Genomic DNA, 22,445 nt, shown 5'->3' on the forward strand with positions numbered 1-22,445 from the left:
AAATAATTTTTAAAAGCACCACAAATTATGCTCAATGCAATAATAGAAAAAGTAAAGTCATAACAGCCAATTCTGTTCTTAGAGACCCCTTTTTTCATAACTTGTAAGAGAGTACCGATTGCACATGCAGATTTTTATAGTTTACTAGTACCTATACCTTTCTGTATCACCATGTTTTTGTGGTACAAATGAAATGCACTGCACCAACAAAATGTTGCATTATATAACTTCAGAAATATGTGCAGTTAAGATGGCTGCATCTAAAACTCGGCTGAATTGCAAAAGGCAATAAGGGAGGAAACTTCAATTTATGCATAGATTTAGCACATTGCTTTTGCAAGAAAAAAAGAGACATTGCACTGGCAAACAACATGAAGCTTTAAGCACCTCCTTATCTATAACAAACATTTTCAAGTATTGCCCAAATTAGTAACCTCCCTGAGTGCTTTTAACTTGTTTTCTCAGTAATAGACTGTCTGGGGCCGATGCAATAAAAAGCGCGGAAAGCGGGCGCTGAAAGGTCAGCGCCCGCTTTCTTAACGCGTGCATGGTGCCCGCAAGGGGGGCGCCATGCTATACACAAATTAGGGGATCGCGCTAGCAAGGAGGCGCTAGGGTGGCTTGTGCGACATTAGCGCCTCCTTGCTAACGCAACCCAACTGCAGCTGCCAGTTACAAAAACAGACACCGGTAAACTTGGCGACTGTCTTCATAACTCGGCGGTCTGCCGAGGTATTTTTTTTTTTTTTTTTTAGTACAAAAATAAAAAGTACAGAAAAGCAGTTTTTTCTGCTTTTCTGTACTTCTTTTTCTTGCGCTCAGCTATTAACGCCTGCTCCAGGTAGGCGTTAATATCTGCACACTTTTTTTTTTTTTTTAATGCGGAGTGAATGAGTAATAGCCTCATTCAAATGCATTTGCACGTGATGAGCGCTATCGTATTCACTCCACGTCGGATGCATGTTAAATAGGCGCTAATCCCCCTATTGCATTAGGAGGCGGATTAGCGCCTATTTAATGTGCATCCGAGTGCAGGTTATACAGTGCGCTCAGCCGAGCGCACTGTATTGCATCGGCCTCTCTGTAAGTGAATTGAAAACATATTTTTTCTCCAAAGGAAAATAGATAACTATTTAAAACAGTTGCAGGCCAATGCAATATCGTGTGCTGGCTGCAGCTCATGGCTCAACACACGATCGGATGCGCATCCAATAGAGTGTATAGCTAATAGCGCTCATCACATGTAAATTCGTTGATGAGGCTATTTAGCTATTTCCCCCCAATGCAAAAAATAAAAGTGCGCCTGATGCACACATTTTTACTCTCAAAAAGTGTAGAGAAAAGCAGAAAATACCGCTTTTCTGTACTTCCTCCAACTTAATATTGTGGCGATATTAAGTTGGAGGAACTTAAAAAGTAGACCTGTCAAAAAATGTATGGTTAGGAAAAGGGATGCTCAATCAATGAACATCCATTCCCTGTAAGTACCTGGATCAGTCCAGACTGTGGGTTATGCTTTCCTTCCAGCAGATGGAGACAGAGAAAAACTCAAAGGGTGCCCTTTCTTAACCTGGCGTGCCCACTGTATCCCTTCAGTCTTTCTCTGTCTCCAACAGATGGAGGTGGTGCAAACCCTGCAGTCTTGCCCTGATTTAAGGGTTGACACACTATCCCTTTAAAAAAAAAAGTGTTAGTTTTTCTTTTTTTTTTTTTTTTTGGTGTTCTAATCTTATACTTCTACAGCGAATCAAGCTACTAAAAAAAAAAAAGGGAAGATCAAGAAATCCTCCTGGGGGGGTAGTTAGGTTCGAGTGAACCATCCACCCCCAACCCCCCCAATAGAAGGCTCAGGAGCCGGGGTTGGTTACCCCGCTGGTCTCCTCGCAGGTAAGACACAGGAGAGGATTACCGGTGGTCCGGTCCCTCTTCTTCCTTGCGACCCTGATTGAATTTTACAAAAAAAAAAAAAAGCAGCCTGCCAGTTTTCTTTCGTGCTTCTCTTTAGCAGCTGCACTGCGATTCACTTCGGGGGCTGTCTGGGCGTCTTTCAGAGCTTTTTCAGGCTCCCTGCCTTGCTTCCTCTGCCGTGTTGTTTTTTTTTCTCCCCCCCCCCTGCTGATTTTCATGCCACGGCCATCTTCCTGTGTTGCCTGTGGGGGAGTCTTCTTCCCGACTCTCCAGCACAGGCCTTTGCCTACAGTGTATTTCTGGGGGGGGAAGGCAGCTCCTTTCAGGCTGCCAGCAACCTTTCAAAGCCCCGAGGTACAGTTAAAAGGGCAGCACCTCAGGAAGCCCGGGCCGATCCGTTTCCCCTCAGCATGGGAAAGGTGGCCATTTTGAAAACATTTGCTGCTGCTGAAGCAAGGGCAATGGGGGCAGGGGAGCTCCCTCCCAACCTTTCTCTGGTGGAAGCAAGCCCTGGAGGTGTCTGATCCAGACCAGGAGTCTTTGGACGATGAACCCGATCCCCTGGTGGGGGAAGGAACTGGTTCTTTGGATTTCTCATTGGTCTTTGTGCTGCTTATGCAGAAAGCTGTTTTGGCTACTTAGTCTCAGCAGAGCGGTGCTCCGTATTTGAGTCAGCTTACTCAGCCCCCCAATAAGCATGCCAAACGTATGGATGCTCCGGCGTCTCTGCGGGTCGCCATATTGCGTGGCTCATCCGCGGCAGGCGTATCTGCCCCTTCGAATGGAATAGACGGCGGGGCTGTAGACGCTCTGTCTCTGCCCTTGCCCCCTACAGGGACAGAAGAGGACCTAGTAAAGCAGTCCCTGCTGGATGGTGATGATCCTAAGGTGGTCTGCCTGTTCCACAGGGAAGAAATGGAGCCGCTAATTCCCTCTGTTTTATCTGAACTTGGGGTTGATATCCCCAGGATACCCTTCCACAGGATTCTGAGGATCCGGTTCTAGCGGGACTTTCCCTTTCATCCCATGCTGCAACAGTTGATGACCCGGGAGTGGGATGTACCAGATGCCAGCTTAAGAGTGGGAAGGGCTATGGATAAACTTTATCCTCTGTTCGACAAGTCTCTAGAGTTCTTGAAGTCCCCTAAGGAGTGGATGCTTCAGTATCGGCGGTGACAAAGCGAACCACTATTCTCGTCGCAGGGGCGGCATCCCTCAAGGATCAACAAGATAGAAAGCTGGAGGTGCTTCTCAAATGGATCTTCGAAGTTTTGGCTTTGGGTATCCGGGCAGCGGTGTGCAGTAGCTATATGCTGCGGGCGAGCCTCCAGAGACCTGCCACCAGGAGAGTCAGAGCAGGCCGAGCGCTTGGAAGCAGCGGTGGCCTATAGAGCGGATGCTCTGTATGATCTCCTAAGAACTTCCTCTCGCACCATGTCTTCGGCAGTATCTGCGCAACGACTCCTTTGGCTGTGTAACTGGTCGGCGGATGTCTCGTCCAAGGCTTAGTTAGGGGCATTGCCCTTCAAGGGCAAGTTTCTCTTCAGGGATGACTTGGAGCAGTTGATAAAGTCCTTGGGTGAGAACAAAGTCCACAAGCTCCTGAAGGACCGATTGAAACCTTCCAGGGGTTTTCCTTCTGCCCGCTCTCATTTTCGAGGACAGTGGAGGTTCCGGCAGAGCAGAGACAGCCTCTGGGCAGACAGCAGTTCTGGAACTCTTCATTTCGTGGACGCAGAACCACTCGCGAAGCAAGTTTAGCGATGTCCCTTGTCTCCAAGCCTTCTCAATGAGATTAGGCCAGCCCATCCCTTGGTTCCTCGGGTAGGGGGGCGTTTATCCCGGTTCCACGAGGCATGGGTCAGAATAAACTCCGATCAGTGGGTCCTAAGCAGTATCGAACACGGCTACGCTTTGGAATTTGCTCGACCACTCCAAGACTTCTTTTTGGTTTCCCCCTGCAGGTCACGAACCAAGGCTCAGATAGTTCGGCAAACTCTCGACCACCTCCTTGCTCTTGGGGCAAGAAAGGAGGTCCCCCATGAGGACTGGAAATCAGGACGCTACTCCATTTATTTTGTGGTCCCCAAAAAGGAGGGATCCTTCCAGCCTATTCTAGACCTAAAAAAAGTAAACAAGGCCCTCAAGATACATCACTTCCGCATGGAAACTTTGCGGTCCGTGATCGCTGCAATTTGCAAGGGCGAGTTTCTGGCGTCCCTAGATCTGATGGAAGCATATTTGCATATACCCATCTGCAAGGATCATCATAAATTACTTCAATTCATGATTCTAGGCATGCTTTTCCAATTCTGCGTACTGCCGTTCGGTCTAGCTACAGCCCCTTGCATGTTCACCAAGGTTATGGTGGTGGTAGCAGCAGCCCTGAGAAAGCAAGGGCTTCTAATTCATCCCTATTTGGACGACTGGATGATCTGAGCAAAGTCAAAGACCTCTGCATACAAGCAGTCAACACAGTGGTCACGCTTTTGCAGTCGCTAGGATGGGTTGTGAATCAAGCCAAAAGCAACTTCATCCCATCACAGGCGATGGACTTCCTGGGAGCACGGTTTGATACCAGGCTCAGGAAAGTATTCCTTCCGCTGGACTGAGTAACCAACTAATGGAGCAAGTTCGTCACTTGTTATCGCTACCACTCCCCAAAGACTGGGATTATCTGCAAGTCCTCGGCTCCATGGCATCCATCTTGGAGTTGGTCCCCTGGGCTTTTGCTTATATGGGATCATTACAGGGGAAAGTTGCTTTACCGCTGGGATCCCAGGTCGGAGGAGTTCCAGTTCCCTCTGCCACTCACCGATCCTGCCAGGTCCAGTCTTGGATGGTGGCTTTGACTGCACAACCTGACTCGTGGAATAGATCTCGAAGTCCTGGATTGGATCATGGTGACCACAGATGCCAGCCTATCCGGTTGTGGAGCAGTCTGCCAATCCTACTCAGTCCAGGGCAACTGGTCCAAGGAGGAGTCCAGCTGGTCGATCAATCGTCTGGAAACCAAGGCGGTTCGATTGGCGTTGCGACACAATCGAGCGGTCAGAGTCCTATCCAAGAATGCAACGACAGTGGCTTACATCAACCATCAAGGCGGCACCAAAAGTCAAGCTGTGGCCGACGAGGCGGAACAGCTCATGATTTGGGTGGAAAAACATCTCATTCTATTGGCGGCGTCTCACGTCGCCAGGTCGGACAAAATTCAGGCGGAAACGAATAGATCCAGGGGAGTGGAAACTATCGGACCTAGCAATGGATCTCATCTCGCAAATGTGGGGGACTCACCACATGGACTTGATGGCGACGAAAGACAATGCCAAGGCTCTTCGCTTCTTCAGCCACAGAAGAGATCACAGAGCAGAGGGGGTCAATGCATTGGTACTCCCATGGCCCACCTCAGTTCTCCTGTATGTGTTTCCACCCTGGCCTCTGGTGGGCAACGTTCTATGCAGGATAGAAGTTCACTCAGGCAACGTAATCCTAGTTGCTCCAGAGTGGCCCTGACGTCCATGGTACACGGACCTAATCAATCTAGCGGTGGACGGGCCCCTGAGGCTTGGTCATCTTCCAAATCTGCTTCGCCAAAGCCCTATATTTTTTGGCCAGGCAGATTGCTTTTGTCTAGTGGCTTGGCTTTTGAAAGGAGGAGGTTAAGGAAGAAAGGGTATTCAGAAGAAGTAATTTCTACTCTGTTGCAAGCCCGAAAACCTCTACCTTCCTCTCCTATGTCAGGGTGTGGCGAGTTTTTGAGACATGGTGTCGTGACCAAGGTATGCTCCCCAAACAAACTTCTGTGGCTCATATTTTGGCTTTTTTGCAGGCTGGCTTAGTGAAAGGTTTGTCTTTTAATTCCCTTCGTGTACAAGTTGCAGCCTTAGGCTCCCTGGTAGGTAGCTCCTTAGCATCGCATCTGGATGTAATTCGATTTCTCAGAGGTGTGAGACATTTGAATCCTCCCATCCGTCCGGTATGTTCCTCCTGGAACCTTAATTTGGTTCTTCGAGTCTTATGTGATCCCCTGTTTGAACCTCTTAAAAAGGCAACGTTGAAGGATCTCATTTTGAAAATGGTGTTTTTAGTCTCCATATGCTCAGCTCGCAGAATCTCGGAACTACAGGCACTTTCTTGTAGGGAACCCTTTCTGAGAATTTCTGAGTCAGGCATGTCGCTTTGCACGGTTCCCTCTTTTTTTTTTTACCAAAGGTGGTTTCAAGTTTTCATTTAAGTCAGTCAGAACTTCCAGCATTTTCCAGTTTCTCCTCTAATGAGCCACACGTGAGCGAGCTGCGGCGTCTGGATGTTCGGCGAGCTCTTTTACGTTACTTGGAGATCACTAATCCTTTCAGATATTCAGATAATCTGTTTGTCTTGTGGAGCGGGCCTAAGAAGGGTCAGAAATCTTCTAAACCAATGATTGCATGATGGTTGAAAGAGGCTATTGCGTCCGCTTAAATTTGTAAAGGAAGACCTATCCCTGAGGGATTAAAGGCCCATTCCATTCATTCACACACAGCTTTGTGGGCTGAATGCCAGCTGGTATCGCTGCAAGAAATATGTAGAGCGGCTACCTGGAAGATGCTCCATACATTTGCTCGTCACTACCACTTGGATGTGCAGGCCCCAGATGTCAGTAATTTTAGCAGTGGGGTTCTCCGCGTGGGACTCTCAACGTCCTACCCTGTCTAGGGAAGCTTTGGTACATCCCACAGTCTGGACTGATCCGGGTACATACAGGGAAAAGAAAATTGGTTCTTACCTGCTAATTTTCGTTCCTGTAGTACCTCAAATCAGTCTAGACGCCCACCCAGAGAAGGGTTTTTTGACGAGCCCGCGCTGATATTCATTTTTATTGCAGATAACTATGAAAGGCAAAGAAGGCTACAGGTTGCTTACTTTATTACTGTTCTGCTTGGATATTCTTAAGACTGAAAGGATTCAGTGGGCACGCCAGGTTAAGGAAGGGCGCCCTTTGAGTTTTTCTCTGTCTCCATCCGCTGGAAGGGAGGCATAACCCACAGTCTGGACTGATCCGTGGTATTACAGAAACAAAAATTAGCAGGTAAGAACCAATTTTCTTTTTTCCTAACACAGGTTAGGAAAAGGAATGTTTGTAACATTAAGCGTCCGTTTTCCTAACCTGCTGACAGTCACATCTCCTGGGTGCCCGCTGCTGAGGAAGTGCTAGGAGAGCACAATTTCCCCTAGCCCCCTCCTTTTTTACCACAGCAACCCATTTGCATATGGCATTGAGTGCCCGGAGAGGTCGATTGCCGCATGTTAGAGTGAACGGTCAATCATGAGCGCCTGTTTTCCACAAGCCGATATTGCATTAGCCTGTTGGTCAGTTAAAGAGGTCACAAATAATTACAGGGTTATAGGTCTACTTCCTGAGTGTGGCAGTTGCTTGCATGTTCTAATCTTGACCGGCCATGTTCTTGTAGAGAGACCATGTAGGTCATGCATTATGGCTAAAACTTTTGAGAGTGAGGTCATTTGTAGAAAGTTTCTTTTGGCAGAGGAATCCTGACATTGGTTTGTACAATATTCTTAACTGGTATATTGAGGTACAGAATGAGATATATGAGGAATAAAGCCAAGCTGGGACTAGGCATACATGGTAAGCTGCAACCACTGCAAAAGAAAAGGTTTGATAATTAAACAGATATACAGTTGTCTAATAAAAACACTACACTTGGTTTAGAAAGAATAACAAATGGGCAAAGCAGAATAGAGGCTTTCAATCTCAATGCTGGTACAATACAAAAAAAAAAAGCCCACCCAGCTCTGAGCAGCAAAAAAGAAAGAAAAACTCCTCTGCCTCCTGATCCCCATCTCTAGCTGGTCTGGATAACCCTAATAACTATGCATGGGTATATTTGCAGGCATTGCAGATAGTGTATATAAATATAGAATCTCTCATGCATATTCACTGGACATATCCTGAAAAGCCCACCAGGTTAGGACCAATAAGGACCAACTGGAGCACCACTATATTAGACAAATATAGAAGAACGTGAACAAGAGGTCCAGTTCCCATACTCAACCCAAAAATAACTTTCTCTTTCCCCAGGTCTTTTACCAGATCTTTCAACCCTTCCTACCACTGCCCCCCCCCCCCCCCCTCCGCCATATCAGTCCCCCAAAATCTGATAAGTACTGGCCTCTCCACTGGGATGCCATTTCAGACTTTTGTCACTTTCCTGTGAGGTTCTTACAAGACCAACACTAAATCAAACACCCAGGGCCCCTTCCATGTCTTATTACCAATCATCCAAAATAATAGTAAACCAAAACATCCAGTGATCATTCAATGCAGGTTACCCTAATGCCGCCATACCACTCCTGTGACAGGTTTTTGTTGTTGTTGTTTTTAGAGTTAGAAGATTACTGCCGCATCCAGCTGTGAATATTCTGTTCATCATTTGTGCTACATGATGTAGATATACTATAAAGGATTCCCCCTTGCAGACCTTCTTCTAAACATGGTCCATGTGGGATAAGTTTTGATTGGTGTTTCAGATCAGGTAGTCAGAGCAGTTCCTTTGGCTTCCATCGTTTCCATTGGCCTTGGGAGTCTAATGAACACTGGATTGCTTTTGGGAAGTATTTCTTGCCTTGCAATTTGCACGTCAATATTTTTGCATAGACACTAATTTGCATGCAAGCAAACAAAAATCTTTGAAAAATAATCTTGGCCTGGGACCGCTTGTACAGCTTCTTCATCTATTTAGTTTGTCTAATATATAGGTGAGCTGTTCTCTTTCTGGTTGGTACAACACAAAGCCACTAAAATCTTCAAAATTGAAGATTTTATTTGTTAACTCCAATTTATCCACTTTTTCTCTTGGCATATGAACTACACCACATGAAAACCAAATTAAAGAGAATCAACATAACTAATCTGTAATTTGTTTTAACTCTTTTTATCCTTAATTAATTTATGGAAAAATACAATATTCTGCAATGCTAATTTCCTGCAATGTTTTTTTCCCTAATTACAACCAATTTCTAGCTGGTGTGCTAAGATTTATTTGCCTGGAATAACTGAGTAGACTAGTTGGACCAGTTTCTGTTGTTATTATGGTATTCTCTTCTTCTCATGTCACATCCCATATTAGGAATCGGGGCTGGTGGAAGCACTCACTGGACTAGGCCAGCGGCTGGAGTGTAGGTGAGCCATGGCTGCAGTCTCGGTTCCTGTTTCCCTCCAGGCCTGCAGAATGTTATCCTGCTAGCAGCGGGCGTTGGAGAGCAGTGCTTATTGGCAGCTGCTCCAGCTTTCCCCTCTGCTGTGCAACAGAAACTGCATGGGGCTCTGTAGGCTTGTGAGACCTGCTGGCTTCGTGCAGTTCAGATTGCAGAGGGAAGCTGGCAAAGGAGGAAGCTGCAGCACTTGGTAAACCTGCTCCCAGATCTTTGCTGTTCAGGGCTTGAAGGTGGAGTGGGAAAAGGGACAGATGAATGTGCCACAGTGTGTTGGGTGAAAGGGAAAGTGATGATGCCAGGAGATGGGGAACAGGGACCTTGATGATGCCAAGAGTTGGGGGAGAAGAGTGGGGGGAGAGGGAAGATGATTATTCAAGGGGGGAGTGGAAGGAGAGGGAAGGTGATAAGAATGCCAGGGAGTGAGATTGAGGGAAGGTGATGCCAGGGTGTGGGGGAAATGGGAGATAGATGGTGTCGTCAATAGGGGAGAGGAGTGGAGAGAGAGGGAAAGGGAAGATGCTACGGAGTAAGGGAAAGGGAAGATGATGCCAGTAAGTGAGGGAGAGGGCAAGAAGTGATGCCAGGGTTGAAGGGAAAGAAAACGGGGAGGGAGAGGGAAGAGAAAGCGATGATGCCAGGGAATGGAGAGAGGAGGAAATTGATGATGCTAGGGGGTGAGGGAGAGGTGGAGGAAGAGGGAAGGAGATGATTCTAGGGGACAGAGAGAGGGGTGGAGGCAGAGAGAATGTGATGATGCCAAGGGGTGAGAAAGAGGGATGGAGGAAGCGGGAAGGAGATGATGCCATGGAGTGAGGAGAAGAGGGAGAGGGAAGGTGATGAAGATGTGGAAAGAGGTGGTGATGATGCCAGGGGCTTGGGGAGAGGTATGGAGGAAGAGGGAATGTGATCATGATGTCAGGGGTGAGGAGGTGGAGAGAGAAGGTGATGATACCAGGGGGTGCAGGAGAGTGGTGGACGGGGAGGGAAAGTGATGATGATGAAAGCATGGGGGAAGAGGTGGTAGGAGAAGGAAGGTGATGATGATGGTGGTGGTGGGAGAGGAAAGGTGATGATGCCAGGGAGTGGGGGAGAAGGGTAGAAGGAAAGGGAAGGTGGTGATGATGGTGCCAGTGGTGAGGGGATGGCGAGAGAAGATGAAGCCAGGGAGCATGAGCATAGCATTCATAATGCACAGTGGTGAACAGGCATCACCAACTTTGAAACAGGGTGGGCAGTGCATCACCAACTGCGGGCACGTCCAGGAGAGCAGTGGCCGCGAAGAGAAAGAGGCCCAGGAGGCCACCAGCGGACCCCATCTCACCGGCAGCTGAGAACAGGAAAAGGCCCAGGAGGCCACCAGAGGACCCCATCTCACCGGCAGCTGAGAACAGGAAGAGGCCCAGGAGGCCACCAGCGGACCCCATTTTGCCAGCAGCTGAAGAAAAAAGAGAATCAGGAGGCTGCTGGTGGCCGAGAAGATGAGCAGTCCGGGAGGCCTCCAGTGACTGAGAAGAGGAGCAGATGCTGAGAAGAGGAAGAAGCCCGTTCTCCCGCTTTTCTGTGTGCCAACCTTCAAATAACATGTGGCAGTATATACTCTATGCTGATCTCATGCATCGTGAGATCAGCATAGAGGAAGTGCTAGCCCTGTGAGTGTTGAATAGCGTAGGGTAGGCATGCAAGAAGTAGCAGGAGAACGGGTTCCTTCCTCTTCTTAGTCGCTGGAGGCCAGCCAGGTCTGCTTTTCTTCTCGGCTTCTGGCAGCCTTCCAGGCCCAATGGGGTGCCTGCTTGTGTTTGAGTGGGGGTGTGTGTGTGTGTGTGTGTGTAGTGTGAATGGTAATCTACCTATGTGTGTGTGTGTATGTGAATGGGAGCCTGCCTGGGATTGTGTGGGGGTGTGAGAGCCTATATGTGTATGTGAGAGAAAGCAAGTGGGAGTGAGAGCCTGTATGTGTGTACGTATGTATGGGAGTGGGAGCCTGCATGCGACAAAAAGCATGTGAAAGCTTGTATGTTTTTGTGTGGCAGTATGATGCTAGGTGAGCGAGAATGTGTGTCTATGGGGGGATGGGAGCCTGCATGTGAAAGCCTGTGTGTGTACGTATGTATGGGAGTGAGAATCTGTATGTGAGAGCCTGTGTATCTGAGGGGGGATGGGAGCCTGTGTATGAGACAGCATGTGAGAGAGAGCCTGTGTGTGTATTTTTGAGAATGGGAAAATGCTTGTAAGAGCATGTCAGTGTGGGAGCCTGTGTGGGAGTGGGAGCCTGTGTGTGAATGAGAGCATGTAAGAGTAAGAGCTTGCATGTAAGAGACAAGCATATGAGTGTGGGAGCCTGTATGTACGTGAGAGAGAGCATGCAAGAGTGGGATCCTGTGTGAGAGTATACATGTGAGAGAGAGCCTGTGGGGAGGGTGTGTGTGTATAGAAGAAGGAAAGAAGACAGGAGGAGAGAGAAGAAACAGAATAAAAGAGACCCTGAGAAAGGAATAAGAAAGCAGATGTTCTTTAAACTTAAAGCAGGGCAAGATGGCGGCAGGAAGGAGGAGAGAGAAAGTGGTCCCGAGATTTTCTTGAAGAAGTTTTGTAGTGCCTGCGAAACGAAAGGAGAAAATGCGGGTCTACCCCCTCCTACCCTCCCCCCGATGACGGGACAACGCTTAATAACAACATACTCACCCGGACCGACAACGATTAAGGAGGCGATTACCCCCGCTACGGTGATTGAGGAGGGCGCCTCGGTGTCGTTGGGGGATTTGACTCTCCTCCGGAATCCTAGTGCCCAGCGATGATGTTCTCTGCCGGTGCCCTAGCTACAGCTGCAAAGCAATCCACCGAAGCTCAGACTGCATTATCAGCAGGAGGAGAGCAGAGAGGGGGAATCTACAGCTTTCCCCTGACCCCCGAAAGAGCCTCGGTGTTAGGAGAAGGAGGAAACGAGGCTGAACCACGAACATCAACTCCAGAAGGAGGAGGAAAGGAGAGTGGGGGAAAATTGGCTGTTCCAGCGGAGGAAAAACTGGCTCAGAAAGTTGGTGAGTCTGGCCACTTTCAAGAAATAACTAAGGGGTGGATTTATCAAAATGCGGTAAGTACCGCATGCGATAGCAAAAGGGGCGTGTTTTATGCTAATATAGCATTTATTGCAATTTGCGCTAATTACCTGTGCGAAGAGCTAAGTTAGCGCAAATTGCAATACCATTTCAGATTCTGCGATAAGTGCCAGACCTGTTGTATTTCCTGCATTCAACCACTGGGGGACCATTTGTAATGATATATGAGAGAGAGAGAGAGAGAGAGAGAGAGAGAGAGAGAGAGAGAGAGAGAGAGAGAGAGAGAGAGAGAGAGAGAGAGAGAGAGAGAGAGAGAGACTGGCCATAATATCATGGCCCATAGGTAGGTATTTGTATCCCTTTTGTAGGCCCACCTCGTAACTCGAGGTGGGGATTAGGTAAGAGTATAGGGGGTTAGGGGCCACTTTGACATTCTATGTGACACGTACGAACAGAACAGTGGTCTCTTGTGAAGATTTTCTGTCCTTCGGAGTGAGGAAACTCACTCCAAGATGAGATTTGGGCAAGGTTCTCTCGAGTTACGAGGTGGGCCTACCATAGGAATACAAATACCTACCTATGGGTCAGATTTTATGGCCAGTCTCTCTCTCTCTCTCTCACCCTGACAATTCAGCTGAAATCGGACTTACGGGAGACATCGCAAATGGCGATGAAACCTAGCTCTTCGCAGACAGGCTAACCCAGCCCACTCTCCGCCCCTAACTCCTCCTATTTTCGGAATTTGCATCACACCATACGATATGGTGCAATCGCATGCGTTAACGGGGCTTAAGCCCTTAACGCATGCGAAAACGCCTTATCGCATTTTGAAAAATGACCCCCTAAGCCAGCTAATGTGACTCTTGACGCTCTCTGGGACCTAGTATCCGGTTTAAGTGTAGCATTTCAAGGCTTCAATACAAAAGTAGAGGGAATTAGCACAAAAGCTGAAGATTTGAAAACAAAGATTAATAATGTAGAACCTCTGATTGAAGCTGCTGAGGCCTAACTGAAAGTTAACAGTGAGTGTAACATAAAATTAATTAAAGATCTAACAAGTGCCTCGCGAAGGATTGAGAATTTAGAGAACTACTCGCGGCATCTCAACTTAAGATTTTTAAATTTCCCAAGATAATGGGACAAAGTTTAGAAGTTACCTTGTAAACATTTTTCCTGGAAAATCTGAAGTTTGAGGAGTCAAAGTTGCCTTGTATTGCTAAAATGTTTTTCCTTCCAGTTTCAAGGAAGGATAGACAGCAGGTGGAAAATCAAGCTGAGATGCTGGATAATCTCACCCAATATCTTGAGGACTCCACTGTGGAATTGTGTGATCGAGCCACCCTTCTGGTGACTTTTGTTTCAGAGCAGGATGTGGGGGGTGTCATGAGAAATTTCTTTAAGAATATGTTGATACCATTTTATGGGGCACAAGTGAGAATATACCCAGATTTCTCTCGAGTCACACAGCAAAGAAGGGAGTTTCTGTTATTCAGGGGGCAAGTACTATGGGCTAAGATATCCCTGCAAATGTATTGTGAAGCACCAGAAAAATTGCTTTATATTTTATTATCCTGAACAACTTACATCGTTTGTAAATTTTAGGATGATTACCGTGATATCTCCTAGTTAATACTGGGTGGGATTGTAATGATAAATTAGGTTGTCAGTAACGTTAATGCCAATTACCTTTGTATATTAGCAAGTAATGTTTATTACAATTGTATCTCCCGTATATTCGCCCCCATTTTTCTTTGTATTGCTTTAGGGAGGAACATGAATCAATGAATTGTTTAACTTTATATATATTTCTGTTTACATTGATGGAAATTAGATATGTGTTCCTATTTTCTTTTAGTAAGATTGTCTTACTTTTGAATGAAAAATCAATAAAGTGTAAATTTAAAAAAAAAAAAAGAAAGGAATAAGAAAGATAGACAAAGAGAAAAAAAGAGACTGAGACCAACTGATTAGAAAAATGAGATCAGACAATACATGTAAAAAAAAATTACTTTGCCGTTCAGCAACTGGAATAAGCCATCTTTGGTTTGGGAATATGTATTTCTTATGTATTTGTATTTTGCTTTTTCTTCAGTATTCTAGAGTTCACAGAGTCTGGGTTTGTCTGCCTGTTTCTGTTTCTAATTTGTAGTCCCTTATTCTGTATAGGTAAAGATTTGTGTGTAATGTGCAGTATTCTGACTAGTGTGTAGTTTCTCTATACAGATTTGTAGCAGTCTGGTTTGTTCTATTTGCCTGGTAGGTGGTGTATTAGTGTTCTAGGGCCTGGTGTGTCAGACAAAGGCTCTCACAGGCAGGTGTGTGGGAGAGAGAGCCTGTATATGTAAGAGAAAGGGAGTGTGTGTGAGAGCATTGGCATGTATATGAGAGAGGGAATGTGTGAAAGAATGAATGTGTTAGTATGGAATGTAAATGAGAGCGAGAAGAGAGAGTTGGTGTGGCCCTACCTCCCCAGTCTATGATAATCTCAGGGTGAGTGGAAATCAAAAAGGTACTAGGTATGGAGAGCAGAAAATGTTTTCATCCTTATTATTTTTAATTAATGGGTGTAATTTGATGTTTCTATTGTTTTGAAACTTTTTTGAGGGGCATATTAAATCATTTTTTAATTATTGGATGTTTTATTCATCAGATATTTTTAAATATTTTATTGATGTTTTGGAAATCTTAGAACAAATTTATGCAAGTTTTTAAAAATTATTGGATATTGGTTGGCTTTGTTGACATTTATTCTTTTTATTATCATGGTTTTAATATTATGAATGATGTTTTATATCTCGATTTTATTACTTGATGTTTTGCAAGGAATAACAATACAGTCAGGCTTCTGGTTTCCAGTATAGTTTTTGGTGGCACATTTCCATTTTGGATTTTAAAGGTTCAGTTCTTGTGTAACTTGAATTCTTGTTGTGAAAATTATGGTATTTATCACTGGCTTTTATGGCATTATAGTCCTCTTTCTCATTTCTCTTTTAAACAGAAGTTTGCTCTTTCATTTGCATTCAGAAAAATGGTTTTGAATGTTCTTGCAGAAAATATTTTTTCACTCGCATTTTATTGTAACTGATGTTAGTAGATTAGACTATTTTAGGGATGGCTTTTGCTAATTTTCCCTCTAAGGATTGGATTGCTGTGAGCATAAAATTGCTAGGCTTGGTGCATCCAAGAAAGTAGTGCTCAAGAGGTAACACAGGGTGGACTGTGTTCTAGGGTTCCTGCCAGCAGCAAATTTTCTGGTGCACCACCAACTTCAGTCACCCTACACCCCTGCCAGGGAGTGAGAGAGAGGGAAGGTGATGATAATATGGGGGAGGGGGAAGAGATGGGAAAGGGAAGATGATGATGATGCCAGGGGGTGGGGGATAGAGAAGGGAAGAGGCATGATTATGATGCTGGGGGAAGAGGGAAGGCAGAAGGTGATGATGCCAAGAGTAGGGGGAGAGGGAAGATAAGAGAAAGTGATGATGGGGAAGTGGGTGGAACCACTGGAGTAGGTGACCGCCTAGAGCTCCTTTGTTCTGGAGATGGCACAGGGACATCTCCTCCTCCTTCCCACCCGCCTGGGGCCCAGAACAGCAAGTGATGTACTGGGCCCACACACGGGAGGGAGGAAATAGCATCTGCCTTAGGAGCAGGACCACGAGCACAGCACATTGCATGCAGCATCAACTGGCAGTGGTGAGGAGCTGGAGGCCTAGGAGCTGGGCCACAGCGTGATCAGATGAGGAAGGGCAGCCGAGCCTCCTCGCATTCAAGAGAAGGAGCAGGGCCCTGTACGGTCAGGTGGAAGAGCAGCTATTAATTTCCCCTCCCCCCCTCCCCACCTGTGCGGTCAGGAAGAGGAGCAGCAGTCGCACACTTCTCCCCTTCTCCCTCCAGTGCAGTCAAGATCAGAAGAAGCAATAGGGCAGCACACAGGTAGGAGCTGGAGGCATAACACTGTTGGCCCCCGCAGCTCACAAAAAAAAAGAGGAAGAGTTCCATGAGCCGTGGGGGCTGAAGCACTAGGTTGCTGCTGCTGCCCTATGTGCTTTTTGGAGAGGAGGAAGGGTGAGTAAAAGATCATAGGTGTGTATGACAGAGCATGTATGAATGAAAGAGCATGTGTGAGTGTGTAACTGAGAGCATGTGTGAGAGAGAGCCTGCATGTGACAGAGAGCCAGTGTGGGTGTATTCAAGAGTCTATGTGTGTATTTGTGACTGAAAGAGAGCATGTGTGTGTGTGTGTTTGTGTGTGAATGGCAGAGAGCCAGTCCATGTATGTATCTGTGAAAGCCTGCATGGCTGAGAGAAAGTGTGTGCTAAAACATCCCCTACAATCCTCCCCCCCCCCCTCCCAATCCATGCCAATCTCAGGGCAACTGGAAATAAAAAATTTCCAGGTATGGAGAACGGGGACTTTTTTCTATCCTTGTTAGTTTTAATTTTGGGGTGTCGTTTTATTTATTTATTTATTTATTTATTTATGAACGTTTTTTGAACAAAGCACACACACAACTTTGTTGTGGAAATATCAGGATAAAGAGAATAGACAGAAAGCAACACAATAAATTCAACAAGGCAATGCACTAATACTTTCAGCCACAATTACATATCTAAGGAAACTTAGTATAATGTTTATCCTCATAATAAAACTGAAGAAAACCAATGGGGGGGGGGGGGGGGGGAATGAAAATATAAGGGAGTAACAAGAAACAATTAAAGAAAAAAGTTATAGCTAGTGTAGGACCCCAAACACTATCTATGCAGATCCTATTATTTTTAGGTGTTATTTGATGTCTTCTGTTTTGAAATATGTTACTAGAGTTTGGAAAATTTATATGAGTTTAATTAGGATATGTTCTATTTGTTTTTTTGACATATTTATTCTTTTCATTAGTATGGTTTTAATATTTTGGTGATTTTATATTTTTTATGAAGAATGGTGATGTTTCTGTTTTTCCAGTGTTGCACTGCATACAGAGTCTGATTGGTTGCAGTTTCCAGTTCAGTTTGTGACTGCATATTTTTATTTATACTTTATGGTCTCTTTATTCTGAATTTGGTGAGGGTCTGTCTGTGTTCTGCATGTATGACTGAAGTAAAGTATTCTGCTAGCATGTAGATTCTGTGTAGGGATCTATAGCAGGCTGGCTGTTCTGTTTCCCTAAAAGGAGGTGTATTAGTGTTTTAGGACTTGGTGTAATATTTGCAGTGTTGCCTTTTCATAGGTAGGGTTGTTACTGTTTCAGTGCTAGCAGTAGGTGCTGTTTTGGTATGGGAGATTTATTATATTGTAATTATAATTTAGTTTAGTCATGGCTTTCTTAGGTCCAAATCCACACCCAAAATGTGTTACAATAGGCCTAATATTATAGGGATTCCGAGACTATTTTTTGTAGGATTTTCTGGTTGTCCCCAGAGCAGTACATGTTATAAGTGATATTTCTACCTCATAAGACTGTACTTTGTCCTATTTCATGTAAAATCTATTAGAAATGCTTAGCTTTTTAATTGTGTGTGGGAGGGAAGAGTGCATGGGGGAGGGGGATGGTGCGAGTCTGTAAAGTTTGCCTAGGATGTCTAACACTCTTGCATTGGCCCTCTTAGGAATATTACACTTTGTTCTTCTGTACAAAGCAACCCTTCTTGCTAGATTTTCTATAAGATCAAACTTGAATCTTGGGCTCAGATGCTCAGACTCTGTTCTCTTGCAGCCAGGAAAACTGAAGTTCAATCTTGTAATTAGCTATATACCATTTGGCCAGCCCAATGGTTCAACAGTAGTGCTGTGTACTGCCTTGTGTAATATCCCCAGTTTGATACCCAGGTTGGGTCTTGCTTTCTCCAGGGTAGCTGTAGCTGGGGATGCTGTGGAGGCAGTGTTCATAGCCCCAGGGGGAAGTTATGGCCATTGTTCAAGGATGATATCTAATGGCTGGATTCAGGGTCCAGGATTACAGAAGGAACCCTGGTGCCTGGCCCTAAGCTGAGAACTGTCACTGTAATCACTAGATGAAGTATATTGGGGGTGGGGAGAAATCCCCAGCTAGTTGCAAATGAAGTTCATGGCATCAGGATCCCAACCCTGAATCAAACTGAAATGGAGACTGAAAGGAGCTGCAGGAAACTACTGATCAGAAAAGCAAAGAAAAAAAAACCAAAAACAAAAACCCATATGCCACCACGTATCCCCCTCCCAGGTGCTATACCCAGGGAAAGAACACTTGGTGAACTGGCCTGGGTTATTTTCCTACAATATATGCATCAACCCCCGCTTAGTGTTATCCATATATCTTTGAGGTTAACAAAAATACTTCTGAACCTTATTTAAAGTGGGATATTTACCTCTAAGACGTTGAGTTTAATGATTCCATCTCCATCTTTATCAAAGGCGTGGAATGCCCCTATAGCGTGGGGAAGAGAGGAGAGGGAAAGACACAATTTTAAGAACGACTTGGATTGCACTCAAGGTTGCCAACTCCTGAAAATATTTTTTTTTTACTGACAGTCTATCAGATTTTCAGTGACCATCTAATTATTTTATGGGCACAACTGGATTTACTTTTCTGAAATTCACCACTTTATGTATCCAGGCACAGTCCCCAGCAACTAAGCGCTGCAGTCTGAGAGCCTGAACCCACAACTTCGGAAACCATAATCTTGCTTATAATGTTTTAACTGATTTTGAGGTGTGGGGTTTTTTTTGTTTTTTTACAGACATGTCATTTGTTTTTTTTATTTTTTTTTAATTGTCAGTAAATTTACAGTCAGCTGGCAACCCTGACTGTGTAAACTTGACTGTCAGGAATATATTACTTGATGGTCACAAATAATGAGCAACAGCAGCTCAGTTCAATGGGGAAACACACAGCTGGAATTTGAGCTCACAGGAATTTCTGTGAGGAAGCTCGGTGCTTACAGGAAAGGAGGGAGCATTAATCGGGCAGTCCGGACACTCGTGTTTCTATCTTACTCCCGCTCATCTGGGCCAGACACCCAACATTACATACATAAACAAGTTAAAACTTGAGTCATAACTGGGATGCAAATGGCCGCAGCTGTTTATTAGAGGACCTTAACAGGGGAGTCTAATTTAGGCGCCGAGTCCTGCAACCACTGCCTAATCTCAACCACAGGGCAGGTGCTGATAACTCTGCTTCATTCCGCACAAGCGGAAATGGGAGGGGGTGGTCTCGCTCACCGCAAGCTCCTGACTGGCAGCGGACAACCATCTTTGGAGGGGTCCAGGCAGGCCACCATGCAGCAGGCCCCACCGGACTCCCTTGCAAATGTGCCTGGCTGTCGATTCATCAAGGCCCAATTCTAGGCTTGACATTCGTCCTCTGTGGCCAGGTGCCGAATGGTGGCCCCAAGGCCACACTCTTCATTACCAGCATCTCCCTGCTTCATTTCACAGCCTCCAGTGTTACAATAGTCTTTCCAGGACTCTGATGTGGCCACCCAAGGGATCCCATCATGCGTGGGCTGGGAAGTACACCCTTCTGCCCACACAGGCGGGCTCCCCCAAATCAGAAGGCTTCAGCAACTGCATCAAGCCAGTGCTAACCCTCTGCAAAGCCGGCAGAAACAAGTCATTTCCCGTCGTTTCCCATATTTGATAAATGCACTCCGTCTGGAGCATACAATTCTGCAAGATGCATGTCAAACCATACATGCCTCGGATGTTATCCACCAAACCGGCTGATACAGTAAACGGCATGGGAGAGCGGTCGAGCGCCCGCTCTCCCAGCGCACGCACAGGCCACTCTCCTGTGCACGCGATTCAGAAAAATAATTTATTCAAATTAGGGCCCACAGTAAAAAGAGGCGCTAGGGATACTAGCATGTCCCTAGCGTCTCTTTTTGGACAGGAGCAGATGCTGTCACTGGATTTAACAACCGACGATCAATTTTGCCGGCGTCGGTTCTCAAACCCGCTGACAGCCATGGGTTCAGAACCCGGACGCCGGCAAAATTGAGCGTCTGGTTTTCAAGGCACAGGCCGATTTAAAAAAAAATTTTTTTTTCATTATTTTAAACTTTTGGGACCTCCGACTTAATATCCCAATGAAAATAAGTCGGAGGGTGTACAGAAAAGCAGTTTTTACTTTTTACTGCTTTTCTGTGCACTTTCCCGGTGCCGAGAGAAATTAACGCCTACCTTTGGATAGGCGCTAATTTCTGAAAGTAAAATGTGCAGCTTGGCTGCACATTTTACTTACTGTATCATGCGGGAATAACTAATAGGGCCATCAACATGCATTTGCATGTTGCAGGCGCTATTCGTTTCGGGGGGGTTGGATGCGCGTTTTCGACGCGCTATTACCCCTTTCTAATAAGGGGGTAAAGCTAGCGCGTAGAAAATGCGCGTCCATACGGGGGTTAACAGTGCGCTCCATCGGAGCGCCCTGTACTGTATCGGCCTGAAAATGTCTAACAGCCTTGGCTATCTGTCGATGAAATTGGCTCTGTATCTTCTCCACCAGTCAATGCCTACACCGGGGTATACTTTCGGACCAGCAGATTATTATTATTATTTTTTTTTTATGATGGCCATGCTGAGCCACTTAGGATCAAACCCAGTCACCACCCCTTCTGGGCATAAGGTCAAGCACTGAGTCACGGCCACTTCCTTTTCGGAATTAGGCTACGCGCAGAGCCCCAGCCAGTTGTGGCAGGACATTTTCCATACCTTTAACAACTGTAACCACGGGGCAAGGCTGATAGGAAACCTCAAGCGGGAGTTCTCAGATCCTCTCCATCCCAGCGGAATTTCTCAGATTCTCTCTGTCCCAGCAGGACTTTCAGATTCACTCCACCCCCATGGGACTTCTCAGATTCTTATTCTCTCTGTTCCTGTGGGACTTCTCAGATTCTTTCCGCCCCAGCGGGACTTCTCAGATTTCCTCCACCCAATCAGGATTTCTGGGATTCACTCCACCCAAGTGGGATTTCTCAGATTTTTTCCGCCCAAGTAGGATTGAGACTCTCGCTCTCCATGAGCCCCCCTATAGGCATCGTGGCCACCTTCATAAGAGCGGGTCTTGGGGCGGGGGGCCACCATGCAGCAGGCCCCCCAAGAGCCCCTTGCAGTCAAGTCCGGCCATCGATCTGTCAAAGCCCAATCCACAGACATGACATTAGCGCTCATGGCCAGAACGCCAAACAGTGGCCATATCCCATGCCCCTCGATCAGTCCAGGTCTGTCTCAATCTAGGCACGGCATGCTGTTCAAGATGCTGACATCCTCTTACAGCAAGCCTCCAAAGAATTCAGGCGTGAAGGCAACCTTGAAACGCATAGTCTCAAACTCGTCCACTGCTATCAAGGGCAGAACGTGCCAAAGCAGTAACGAGGTCATGGGTCAGGACGCTCCCAGGCAGAAATGGGTCAGTGGTCTCCGAGTGTCGTGCTGAGGTAGGCACTCCCTGGCATCCTCTTGATGGCAAGATACTGCTCTGAGTGGCCTGTTTCTAGCTTTGAGAAGAATGGAGCGAATGATCCTCGCAGCATCTCGCGAGCCTTCCGGTTCCACAGGATCATAGGTTACTGGGACCTGCTTTCCACCTAAGCGGGATTTCTCAGATTCCCCCACCCCAGCGAGGTTAAGGGTCTTGCTCCCCGTGAGCCCCCTTACAGTCATTGCGACTGCCTTCACCAGAGGGGTCCTGGGTAAGGCCGCCATGCAACAGGCCCCTCCAGAGCCCCTCATAGACCTTTCGGCCATCGATCATTTCATTTCATTTATTAAAATTTATTAATTGCCTAACACTGAAAGGCCTAGGCTATATACATAATATACATAGATAATAAAAACAAAATTGACAAAATACAAACAATACTTTTGGTTTCACAGAAACTAAATAACGAAATATCATAAGTTAATGGTAATTACGTCATAATAATATCCAAGTACCATGAACAATAATTAAAGTTTTTAGACATCATAACGTGTTCTCCAAGAAAAGAATCTCCATTTAATAGCACATCTATATTCACTTTATCGAACAAATTGAGACTCATTCATACCGCATTATTGACCATTATACGCACGGCAAAGCAGAAATTCTTTAAGGCCCAATCCTCGGGCCTGACATTATCTCGGATTCTCCGTCGATCCATCAAGGTCCAATTCCCAGGCCTGACATTACCTTGGATTCTCTCCATCCAAACGGGATTGAGAGTCTCGCTCCCCACGAGCCCCCATATAGGGTTCTCTCCGCCCAAGTAGGATTGAGGGTTTCGCTTCCCAAGAATCCCCATACA

The 22,445-nt window shown here is 46.0% G+C and overlaps 1 protein-coding gene across 5 annotated transcripts in view; it reads right to left on the bottom strand.

Annotated features, from left to right (window-relative positions):
• The window catches only part of CAPN3 (calpain 3), a 238,611-nt gene that overhangs the window by 43,683 nt on the left and 172,483 nt on the right, over positions 1-22,445 (bottom strand). For 3 of the 5 annotated variants that reach the window (XM_029598629.1, XM_029598625.1, XM_029598628.1), the window contains one exon: positions 18,525-18,583. In XM_029598629.1, the coding sequence (XP_029454489.1) occupies positions 18,525-18,583 (59 nt within the window). Of the gene's footprint in view, positions 1-1,677; positions 6,777-6,997; positions 7,549-18,524; positions 18,584-22,445 lie in introns of those variants that run through there. The other 2 variants (XM_029598626.1, XM_029598627.1) reach the window with 2 other exon arrangements.

This window comes from Rhinatrema bivittatum, chromosome 4 (genome assembly GCF_901001135.1).
Source record: "Rhinatrema bivittatum chromosome 4, aRhiBiv1.1, whole genome shotgun sequence".
Taxonomy (NCBI): Eukaryota; Metazoa; Chordata; class Amphibia; order Gymnophiona; family Rhinatrematidae; genus Rhinatrema; species Rhinatrema bivittatum.